At 38.2% G+C, this 12695-nt stretch overlaps 2 protein-coding genes across 2 annotated transcripts in view; one reads left to right on the top strand and one right to left on the bottom strand.

Annotated features, from left to right (window-relative positions):
- The window catches only part of LOC140949654 (uncharacterized), a 460765-nt gene that overhangs the window by 297000 nt on the left and 151070 nt on the right, over positions 1–12695 (top strand). The window lies entirely within an intron of this gene.
- The window catches only part of LOC140950281 (uncharacterized), a 32166-nt gene that overhangs the window by 1836 nt on the left and 17635 nt on the right, over positions 1–12695 (bottom strand). Inside the window, exons 6-17 of the mRNA XM_073399500.1 lie at positions 11995–12024; positions 11606–11725; positions 11303–11321; positions 10804–10837; positions 10069–10330; positions 9713–9823; positions 3027–3217; positions 1738–1860; positions 1442–1512; positions 1130–1170; positions 650–746; positions 238–337 (exon numbers count right to left, since the gene is read on the bottom strand). Of these exons, the coding sequence (XP_073255601.1) occupies positions 238–337; positions 650–746; positions 1130–1170; positions 1442–1512; positions 1738–1860; positions 3027–3217; positions 9713–9823; positions 10069–10330; positions 10804–10837; positions 11303–11321; positions 11606–11725; positions 11995–12024 (1199 nt within the window). The remainder of the gene's footprint in view (positions 1–237; positions 338–649; positions 747–1129; positions 1171–1441; positions 1513–1737; positions 1861–3026; positions 3218–9712; positions 9824–10068; positions 10331–10803; positions 10838–11302; positions 11322–11605; positions 11726–11994; positions 12025–12695) is intronic.

Here is a 12695-nt window from a genome sequence, read left to right on the forward strand (position 1 = left end):
ATAAATGTTTTAAAGTAAACTGCTTCTAAAGAAACCAAGCGGAATGAAAAATAAATACAGTAACCAATTCAATATTTAATCAGTCTCTCATACTGAGATAAGAGGGTGGCAGGGAGGTGCTGCACACTCCTCTCGGCTTCAGCCCTTGAATAATCATTAGCTTCTTCCCTAAATGAACCTTCCGTATCCATAGTTGTTTCTCCCTTTTAATTTAAAGAAAGTTCTTACTCTCCTTACCTTATGATTTCCTTCCATCTCCTTCATTGTGTTCCTCAGTCTCTCAAACGTAGGACGATCCACTGGGTTTTCCCTCCAACAATCAAGCATAATCTGATAGCTAATCGAGAGAAACATATTATTCATCACTACATCACTAACCAAACTAGGGGAGGGGCCTGGACCCCGATTATTTCTGGTCGAATTTGACCCCCCCGGAGGGCCGATAAATATTTTTGACGAGGCCAGTGCCCCTCCAATATTAGGCTCTGGATGAGCGGGGCCCCACTTATTCCAGAGGATCTGAATACGCAGGAACAGTTACGGAAACCTAATAGTCATAGCATGGCTACTGATTTTTAGAACTGAATCCGTACTCATAATTTTTTCCACTTCTTAGAACTTTCTTTTCCCTACTCGTATTATAACTCACAGTTTAATCTCAACGTGTTTTGGTTTTGGCATTCTGTATCCTTCCTGAAGTTTCTGGGCGATTTTACGGGCATCTATATCCGGATATGGAGATCCACCTGGAAGAAATGAAGCTATACTAGGAAGAAGAGTACATAACAGAAAGAAATGTTTTTCTGTACTACCGAAAACATATAAGGGAAGTTTACGCGATTTGAACAAAAATAATATTAATTCGAATTGGTAAACCTTGCCTCTGAGTATTGGAATGTTTTGTTTCTCATAAGACCAGTACACAATATTATTTAAAAAGATAATAAAAACTGATCAAGCATTGTTTGTTTGTTTGCTCAATCATGTCGGCATGATTATTGGCATTAAGGTACATGGAGTTTTGCTTTTGTTTCATTTTGTATCTGTTCTATCTATTATGAACCATGAAAAACAAGAACAAAATAGAGTACACAACAAAATATCAGAATGAACAATTTTCCCAACTCACCAACAGTAAGAATCTCGTAAAGTGCGACGCCATAACTCCAGCTAGAACAAAACAATCCGAGTCAGCAGAAATAACTAACTAAAATGATGAAGAGAAGGCTCGTGCACCGGCTTTCTAAAAGCTACAGTCACCTTTGAACTTGTCTTCCATTTTGTTGAGATAATTATCGTTGAAGTTAAATTATTGAACGTAACATACCTTTCTTTTTAGGCATAAAAGAGACAGACGAAAGCCTTGTGACTCATCGGAAAAGACAACATTCTACATGCTTAACGTGAAGAAAATGTTGACTTTAATACAAAACATACTTACACATCACTCTGTGTTGTGTATGTTCCATACATCAACGATTCATAAGCAGTCCATTTCACTGGCAGACGCCCCTTAGAAAACAATCAAATTAGAATCAATAATAATTTTTTCAAATTTAATTTCCGCCCTTATGCCGATGTTTTGATTGTTTTTACCTTCTCAGCAACTTTTTAAACGCCGCTAACGATAATCGAGATTTCAAAGTAGCAATTTGAGCCCCTGACTAAGATTCCAAGCAACTTTGTGATAAAACCCAACATGATTTAAAATTAAACGGTGTGCTTAGTTGAACTCACGCGACTCGTTTTTTTGTAGATGTCTTCTTGATGCACATCCCTTGCCATTCCAAAATCTGTCACCTTACATTTCTCTCCTTCACCAACCAGAACATTTCTTGCAGCCAAGTCACGATGGATAATCTACATGACAAAAAATTTTTATAAGGGCTTTTTCAAAAATCGAATCAAGATAAAAATAATATTCTTTTCAAAGCTGTGCTTAGGGCCCCCTCACATGAGCCCGGTTTCCCAGATCTCGCTTATTTACCTCTAACTTCAATGTGTTCATATGAGAGGGTGGGCTGGCTCGGTTCTCCAGATCTCGCGCGCGGTTTTTCCAACCAGGACTTTGGAAACCGGGCTTAAATTTCACATTTGAACCCAAGACGGAATTGGTCAGGCAACCGGGCTCATGTGGAGAGGCAAATTAATTTGATAACTTTTTTATCATGACAGTTCGTTGAAGACAATCGCTTGATATAGAAAAAAGGAATCCTATCTAATACGGAAAGAAGGTTTTTTTTGGTTTTTTTTTTTTTTACAAACTACACCCTGAATTTAAAATATTTAGATGCTAGAGACGATAGAGGAAACCATTTTGTTCTAATCTGAGGAAAAAAGATGCGATGGTACTTTTTTGTTCTATTTTGAGTAACCTTCAAGAAAGGTCATTGCTAGAGAAAGTTATCAGCAAGACAAAGATCCTCCTGATTCCGCTGCGCCTGGTGTAAGTTTCCCATGGTGCCTAATGTGAGATGTCATGAGATTTTACCTCCTTGTTTGCCTTCGAAACTCTGTGTTTCTTTCATACTCGCCTAATAGAGTAGTCTATTTTATGAGTATGCCAAGGACTGCTCCTATTACACCTCTTACACAATGTATTGCATATGACGAGGTACGCAGGTGGAGCACCTCGTTCAGCTTGTTCAGAAAAGACTAGTACCAATGACCACATGAGCTGCTGGTCACAAACTCACACAACGAGCTCGGACCCTTCAAACCCACGGGATAGGTATCTCTGGACAACATCGTTTATCTAACTTTTTTAGTAGATTTATTTGAAATTTATATATTCATTACGTGGTATTCATTATTTGAGCATAATTATGTTTTGTTTAGAATTGGGCAAGGTTTGTAAGACTAACACTTAAGCTTCTAATTAAGCTGTGAGTGCTCAATCGTATGTTCCATAAAGAACATAAATGTTTATCTTGTAGATAAATGTTCATAATATAATATCTTTCAGTTCCAATATCAGTTCTCAAGTCAAATTGTTACTTCTAGTTGAAATCACAATTAATGCAAACCTTTTTTGAGGATAAGTAACACATTCCATCTGCCACCTGCCAAGCGAATTTCATTAACTGTTCTGCTGAAAGATTGGTCTGTGGCTTCATATCCGGGTCCTTAAAGTACGTGTCCTTCAGTCCTCGACTCTGCCTCAAGTAGCCCAGTAGGTCACCGTATGGGACATACTCAATTAAAACCAGCAAGGGCTCTATGGTAACCAATATAATAAGAAAATCTTCAAACCTGAGTTCCTACTTATGACATATCATTAGAAAATTCTCTGATTTACTCTCCGAGCAAATATTAATGATTTTGTTCGCACGAAGGGACATAGAATGAAACGTTAGTACCTTTCAATGAAGATTATGTGAACTGCAACAATACAAAATCTAACTGGAGGTATGATCATTGTAGGTTTGATGCAATTTAGGGAACAGAAGCGAAGGCCGAAAATAAAAAGCCCTGAATTGCAGTGAAACCCCGCTTTACAGACATCCGCTAAACGCGGACACTTCATTATTTTACGGGCAGTTTGCTTTGTCCCTTAGGAAAGAAAGCCTTCAGTTAATACCGACACTTTCTATGGTCCCCTCAGTGTCCATATAAATTTAAACTGGATTTAACCGCAACATTATTTCATGTTCTTTGGCACCTTGCAATATTTCTTTCAAACATACTTAAAAAAAAATAGCAAGTCATATGTTTATTTGGAAATCAATTTACTGACATTTCTATTAGTTTTTAAGTAAGCTATAAAGGACGGTGCCCACTAATGGGAAGTATTTTTTCCCAGATAATGACTATGTGAGACAAGTAGATTATATCAGGGGCTATGGAAATCCAAAAAGAAAACTGGGGGTAACCACGCATTTTTCAGAGAAAACTGAGCTTCAATATGGAGAAAAACGCTGAATAGGCGTTTTTTAGAAAAATGAGAAAAAGTTATTTTTTCCCAAAATTTAAGAGTGTACACGTGAATGGGCATAAATGCAATGATAATTGTAACAAGGTTTCAAAATAGGCAACAAATGATAACATAACAACTGCTCTTTAGACGTCTTTTTTTGAAATATCAGCACAACTAGGAAGTTATCAGCAGTTACCCCTCTCCACGCGTTTGCCTCAAAAATAGTGTAAACGACATTTTCTCCGAACCAAAAATTGATCGTTTGCTGAGTAGGCTTATTACTTTCATTTGGTAAGATAAAAAGTAGCGGTTACTACGCATTTTTAGAAGTTAAATTGATTGGTTTCGACCTTAAGTTAATCGCTTTGGGGTTTATTTACAATTTCCCCATCCCCTCCCCGGTCAATTTCACTATTGCTTCACTCAACGCGGAGTACTCTGGGATGTCCAGAACGGCTAACAGTCAGAGAAAACAACAACACACGGAGGAGAGCAAAAACAGAAAGTGAAGTAGGACATTTCATGGACTCTAAGGAAAACAAATTATACTATTTCATTCAACTGGAGCTTCTCTGTCTCAAACATTTAACAAAAATGTTTTAGAGGAGAGCAATCTCCAAGGTATTAGAGATTACTTGCAGCGCACCTAGAGTAGTATGGCGAGCTCAAGATCCACGGCTGGTGCTGTAAACAAACTACTGTGCTGTAGTGGAAAATAGCCGACAGGGACTCTAAGACAGATACTCCTTCAATCGTTTGCTTAATCGTACATGTCCTCAAGATTTTTTGAACTATAGATGTAATATGGATTGTAAACCTTCTATCGTTTTTTTATCATTTTACCGGGTACCTCGATCGAATATGTTATTAAACTTGCATACATTCAATGAACTTATATCTGTCCTTTGCGCTATCTCTTTCGGCCTTTGCCACAAGTGTCATATGACATAAATGATTTGCATAGACTCAAGTTCCATACATGAGCTCTCTTTTAAAAAAAGCTGAATACTGCGAATGTAGTTGGACCGAATGCGTTTATGTACCCTCATAAATGAACTGGGCTATAATGATTATTTTATATATTTCGTTTTGATTTTTTTACTGTGGCATTCTGTGTCATGATCATTCACTATTTTTCGTTTCTAAATGTTAATTTTAGACTAAACAGTGTCTGTTAAACCTAAGAAAGCCTTAGAATGAAAATACTTTATTTTACCCTCTATCTTTAGTTTGTAAACAGCCAAATGGCAGCTATGCCTAAATGTCCAGATTATATGTGGCGTGAAATTGAATCGTAAGAAATACTATCTACACGACAAGGTGCCAATGAGTCAATAATTTCAATGCTTAGTAATGCCAAAACAAGAATGGGCTCTGAGTCAATAGCGCATGAGGCCGAAGGCCGAATGAGCTATTGACTCAGAGGCCATGAGGGCGAGAGGAATAATTGTTTTAGTAAAATCCAACTAGTTGGTCAAAAATATCGAGACAAAACAACTTTAGCTAGCAAAACGCGATTCAGCCGCCATTGTTTTGGTTTTCAAAGTCGGTACTTTTCGCTCTTAGTGGACTATAACATATAGCCTAGTAGTAGCTCAACCAATCAGAACGCAGCATTGATAATAGACCACTAGTTGGATTTTACTAAAGCCGATTAGCCGATAAAAAGCGAAGGACGCTAGTGAACGGTAAGCTTGCAGTTTCTCGATTAAGCAGAGGACTTAGAGCTATTTTCCCTCTGATTTACTGATCCTTGCCTATTACGGGATTTTTTTAATACCCAAGCTCTAAGCGTAACATCTTGAAGCCATAACTTTTGATGTTTTAGAATTGACTTTTGTTTGACTATAAAATGTTCGGTCAGATCGATCATAAGTAGAAATAGCAACATGCGCATACTTCTTCGGTTTTCAAAGAACTGACAAGGTAAATAGAAATCATTTTTCAGCTGTTGAAAAGCGATGCAGCTTTTCCACAAGAAATAACTCGAACCTCCCAGACTTACAGGAGACAAAACCAGTCCGCGTGTCCTGCGTGTTGCGTATTTCTTTCGCGTCGCGCGCCACTACCTTGGCATGCGCAGAAAATGTGCGCAGTAACAATAGTGGGCACCGTCCTTAAAGTTATCTACTTCAACTTATGGAATTAGTTCTCTTTGTTTGACTTTGTTCAACTCAGTGATATATCCATTCTAATATGTTCTGCCTATTAAATTGTTCCATATGGCATACATCATGGAGAACATACAATGGAACCATATCAAACTTATTGCGACATTTGCCATATGTCACATCAGGTGGCCACAACTTCCGGTAAAATAGAGCTGAAAACACGCTATTTTCTGCAGAATATTGCCTTTCCTTCTCAAAGTAGGAGATCTATCACAAATGCACCACCGGTATTGAACTAAGGGCTATCTAAGCTACTAGTGGTGAAAAACTTGGGTTATTTTGTCAAGATTTCGATGGGGCATTTTAATATTTTTTTTCCGTCGGTTTGGATGTAAATTTACAAAGCGTGACCAGTCTTGAAAGCAGGGGGGTCGAGAAAAACTGGACTGGCTCGACAGAGCAAGCTCGGAATAACAAATGCACCGCCAAATTCAAAGAGTTGAATTAATTTGCAGCGTTTTGATATGTAATTTGTTGGGATTCGTGGAGATTTCGGTGGGGCAAAATGACTTCGAAGCTTCATCTTACTCTGTTTCTTCTCTTCGCTTGTGCGGTGACGGTTTCTGCAGTTGAAGATAATTTCCAAGGCGAAAATGGCGAGAAATTCATCCACCAGAACGGTCCTTTGTAACAAGTAAGTAATTTGAAGTGATGATGAATATTTTAATCGGAACTTAATTATAGAGGAGCTCTGGCGCGCGAAGCGCGCCTGCGGAGCACCATGGGTAAGTAAATCTACCCATTCGAGAAAATTTGGTAATCACGTGACCGTATACCGCCCGCAGCCCGCCCGCCCGTCCGTCCGCACCACAGGACAACCAATGTTCAATCTCACACTTTCTAGCTAGTTTGGTAGCACAGGAAGACTGATATTACACACATATTGTACATCAATGTTGTGATCAATTGACGACTGTCAAAACAGGGTATCCGCTGACCAGTATCACCTGACCGTATCGCGGGCTCAGGTGTCGACCCATCGAGGTCGAGTATCTTTTTGAAGTTATCCGCTCACAAATTATTAGTTTTCAAATGATCGCAGGCTCAAGTTTAATTTTTTTTTTAATTCATATGAAATATGTTGTGTTTTATATGTGTCGCACTATTAAAATTTTGATTTCAAACTGACCTCGGAAGCTAAAATTCAGCCAGTTTTTACAGGCAGGGAAGACATGCCAGTTGCTTTTGACTTTTCTCACCAAGGTCACGGGTTGGTCACGCTCTACGTCCAATTTTTATGCTCTGATTGGTCAAAATTTGGCAGGTGAGTTCATGCAGAAAATTTATGCCGCATCTTGAATCTTGTTTACTTTGACAGCTGAAGCTGACAGAGTCTTGTGTCAACTTGTGATGTTTTTAACTGTCTTTCTCCGCTATATGTATAAAATGAAATTCTGCTGCTATCAAGAGTCTACTGTAATTCATAGCTAGTTTGTTTATTGGGTTTTTGGTTGAGAAATACGTCGCTTGTCAAAGTCGGAAATCCGATTTCGGGTGGCATCGTTTTCATTTTTCACCTTGCTTGATGCGTAAGAGGGTTGAAAAGTCTGAAGCGATTCCTGCCTTACTTGATAGTTTTCAGAACATCTCGAATGGTAAGCCTGAGTAATTATTGTATTTGATGATTGTTTTTTATATCTATTTTAATGAAGTCGGGCGTAGTTTATGCGGCTATTTAGTTTATGCACGTTTGTAAGATTTGAGACAATGATCGATCTGACCGAGTATCAGGTTTGATTATAAGCTTATAGAATTTTAAAAAGCCTTTAGACATTTTCTCACTGCAAATAGAAAGAAAACGTTCCAAAGAATATTTAGTTATAATTCTGGCTGTAAAAGAAAGCTTTGAGCGATTTTCTTGCCTCAAGTTCATCTTTGAAAAAAACAAACGCCGGGAAGCCGGCTTAAAACATAAACAAGGATTTTCAGAGACACTTTTTACTTGTCTTCGTGAATGAAAATTGTTGTCTCTGTATATGTTTCACCGAATTATTATCCTTTTATTGATTATTAGTAGTCTCTTTTGCAATTTTAATCGCTGTGCCGTTTGTTTTCAGTCGCTCACGAACATCGCTTGCAGGAGTAGTCAAAATGCCGCGTGTATCAAACGCTTTTGAAGATTACACATAGTCATAAAACCATTAAGTAAAGAAATAAACATAATAAATTTTTTATCGTGTTAAAGCGTATAACTCTATTAATCTTGATTTAAACAGTTGACTTTGGCGCTTGTCAAAAGTGAGAACCGGCAAACCGTATAGGTGATTTTAGAAATTTTTTTAACGGTTTCGGTAAAAGCCCGCGCGTGCTTCGATCGACCTGAATGTTGAATGAGTGCAATTTGTATTGCAAAATTGTGATCTGTCCGAGTTTTGTATGATAAAAACAGTGCCTCATGGTAGTGTTTTACCTCAGATGATGTATAAAAAGTATAAAAGGTTGGTTTGCACGTCCCCAGACTTGTTAGCAAGATTTTGTAAAATAAATTGTAAACTTGTCGAACGCAAAAAATTGGGCCTGATTTGTTTTCCGAGAATTTGTTTTCCAGGCCTAATCTAATGTGATCAAGAGCCATTATGGCTCTTGAATGTGATCGAAGATGATTGCTATTTTTTGGGTGTACATATAAGGCTATCAAGTCGATGTAAGATTAAGTTCACTCTTAGCTTGGACTGTTTGCAAATTATTTTTCTCTAAAATCACTTAGCCTTTCCCTCAAAAGTCACATGAATGTGCTCTAAAGTTAACTGATTTGTAAAATACAATTGCAAGTTTATTGTTTGATTTAAATGATAAATTCGAGTTAACAGGAGCTTCGCTTTTAGCCCTGGCTAAATCTATATATTATTTTCAAACAGTTCGATTTCTAAATTTTCGGATATTTAATAATTCTTCGTTTCTTCTATTTATTCCCGCAGCTTTTTAATTTGTACCATTTCAAAGGCCGAAGAAGAGACCAGAGAATCTGTTCTTGCACACATAATTGAGAAGATATTGAAGGAATCAGGCAACGATACAATTGCCCGTGAATGTTGCCTCTATCCTCCAGCGAACCTTCCTCGGGGAAAAACATTTTTTCCACGCGAACGAAGGGAAAGTAATTCCTTTTATTGTGGTAATCACGCCACTCATCGTATTCGTGACTGAATCCTACGAAATGAATTTTTAGCTGTTTTCGCGTCGTATCTACTTCAACAACTTCAACAACATACAAATCCCTGCCTGTTTTGCGTTTTCGTTCCACTTTCTCCATCTTTTTTTCGCGGAGCTGACATAATTCTTCCACAAAACGCCGTGGAAGACATGACATTCGCTTCGGTCGATCGCCCATGTCTATTTGTGATGGTGAAACGTAATACTTTTGCGCACGCCCTGTAGCATACAGTCCATGTAATGATCACTGAAGAGCAAATGTCCTCATTTGTGGGCAATGAGTTTGTTATGGTGGTGTACCAAACTTGTTCCGTGGGACTTATCGAATACTTCTGTTATGTAAACGTTTGCTTTTATTCTAATTAACGTGTTCCTATAACTTCTGGCCATTGGCAGTATACAATCACTAGGAAAACTTATATGCCACAAATTTCAAGAAACTGAAACGTTCCTTCCATCACACATCCCTTACCGGTTTCTGTGACGCAGCCCAACAGCTTGATCACGTGGGGATGAGGTTTTAGCTTTTTCATCACGTCAAGTTCTGACAGAAGGTCCTTTTTATCTGAAGCTGGAGCATTTGCTAAAAAGAAGAACCCAAAAAATTTCTTAATTTTTTACCATGACTTTATTGCGGCAATCATTAAAATTTGCTGCAGTGAGCTTTTTTCAGTGTTCCCTGTCCACTTGTTGTTTTTTTTTCTGTTTTGTTTGCATCGAAACCATCCAACTGAACGAGATGCCTTTTATAGTTTATTGACATACCTTTGGACTCAACCTTACCCAAATCTCCATCTATTAGTCATAGTACACTGAATTACACTACACCTTTAAGCATTTTTACTGCTACTGTCAAAGTATCCTGGCCTCCATGCATGTCGTTTACTGTTGCCTTGGCAACTTGTGAAAAAGCTCCTTTACCAATGACTTTAACTATGTTGACCTGTCTGCGACTGATCTCCCAGCTTCTCGTTGAGGGATGAAGTGGCATGTAATCTGCACTTGCTGTGGATGCATAGGTCGGGGCTGCAAACGTTCGCTCCACATCGAAGGATTGTGTATCAGCCTCTACTTTAACAGCAATGGGATTCTATTGTCAAACATTGTGAGACAAGATTCAGCAGTAGAACAACAACGCTCAACTCTAAAGTGCCTTTTTTAAAGTGATCGACAAATGATTGAATGAATCAAATGAATTAGTACGCTGTGCAACTCTCTGTTTTAAATATCATAATGGCAAATATCGTAAAGAGATGTTCTGAGTTCAAGTTTCATAGGGAGCGTCCAATCGAGCTTTCCGTCATTCGCTAAAAAGAAGGAAGAGAACCTCAGAAATATATTTTCCAGGCAACAATACTTTGCTTCGCTCTGGCCTATTTCATGACCTAAAGTTAGGCGTAAGCGCATCTCGGGTTAAAATATAGAGCTTGACAACGCAAAACGACAGGGGCTTTTCTATCCCCACCTTCACTCCAACTACTCCACCCCCACTGATTCATTTTCATCGTGCCCAAATTCCACACGGTGTGCACAAATGCTCTTAGCAATAACGTATTATTTTACCATCGCTAGAAGATCTCCGCATCTTGGACAATTTCTGTTGACAAGAAAGTAAACAGCACTTAAAACCGTTTAGTCTAAAATTTGTGCCAGCAAGACGCTATTAGGCTTTTCTCGATCTGCCTATAAGTCACATAACCTTTAATTGCCTATGATATTACCCTTATTATAAACAATCTTTGCTGAGATTGGACTTAAACACCCCAATACTGGTGACGAAGGGAATGGTAAAGTTAAAACATTTATAATAGATGTAAGACTCAACTTTTATTTTGGATTCCTACTTTCGGAAACATAAAGTACAACCCTACATCCCACGGTGAGGTAAAACATCAGTAAGTCACGTGGTTTGGTGCAAATGGTAGCGTCAGTGACTGTGGTATAGGTAACTTCTTCCTAACAAGTTTTTTGCCGAAAAACTGCATACATCATCTCTCTATATTTTCGCCGGGGCGATGAATCCGAGTATACTATAATGGTAATAATAAGGAAAGTTACTTACTTTCTCTCCCGTGACTTTTCTGAAACAAAAATATGTTCAGACTTGTTTAGTTTGTAAACACTTTGACAACTAGTTATTGATATATTTCTGGAGCTCAATACAAAATACAAGATGTGAGTATCTTTAGTCCTCACAGCATTTACCAAGCCTTCAGGGCTTTTTATTTACCCATTGATGTCTACTACATCCAGTTTGTCTTTTTCTTGTATCATCTACTGTCAGCATGTTGAGTCACCGTGGCGAATTATTCAATAAAGAATTAGAAACAAGAAACAAATGCGTTTAATACAAAAACCCACTTACCTGAACGGGTGCGCATTCGGCAGACGACGAATATCAGAATAAGATTACTTATTAACAAAAGACAGATGATGGTGATATAAACAGCATGAAGGATTTCCTTTTGATTACCACTCAAGGAACCTAAAACGAAATGTTTGCTGTTAGTTGTAAGCAATAGCGCAGCGACAGATACAGATGCACTATCCTAATGCTACAAGTAGAAAAAGAGGATACAGAAGATATAGTATCCAATGGCCTCTGAACCGTCTGTATTTTATTATATTGCATTTGTTACCCTTCAAGCGTTTCTAACTTCACTGAAGCAAAAGAGGTATGGCACTGATCCTGTTGAGAACAAGTGTAGTTTAACCATGGTGCTCTTTCCTCCTTTATGGGTAACAGCAACTCACCTGTTTGGCCTCCTGTTGGTTTGGAGGAACCTGAGAAAAATATTCAAGAATACTATCATATGATTCTAACGTGTTACATGGGAATGATTTACAGTTAAACCTGTTCATTTGGTTATTTTTAACTGAAAGTTCTTGTAACGGTAGTCAAAAGTTAATTCTCAGAAGGCAAGATTCAGTGCCGTGAGTGTTGCTGTTTGAGCGCTAACAAATTATTTATAACTCCTTTTGACATTCTCCACCGGTCGGCCAGTCTTGCTATTATTTCCTAAGTTACTTATTTAATGATTTTTGTCGTATTTAATAATCCCATCTTGGTACTAACTGCCTGGCCTACAAAGCATGAACGATTCACATTCATGAATGGTTCAATATGGATCAATGAAGGTAGCATTGTCGCAAAGTCGGAGTTACTGACTACTAACTTTTATGAACAGCGTTTTATCTACAATTAATTTTTCCCTGCATTGATTTAAATTGAATAACACACAATGGCCGTTTTCACACTAGAGACGGATGATCCGTCTGAGACGGTTAATCCATCTTCAAAACCCGTCTCAGACGGAACATCCGTCTCTAGTGTGAATACGGCCAATGGCTGCGATACACGTACGAAGCTCAGTTGAAAGCTGTGGAGTTTTTTTGTCAGTGGCTTTTGCCACTGTAGGGAACTGGTTTTTATCAGCCGTTTTTACACTAGAGAT

Source organism: Porites lutea, chromosome 10 (assembly GCF_958299795.1).
Source record: "Porites lutea chromosome 10, jaPorLute2.1, whole genome shotgun sequence".
NCBI lineage: Eukaryota > Metazoa > Cnidaria > Anthozoa > Scleractinia > Poritidae > Porites > Porites lutea.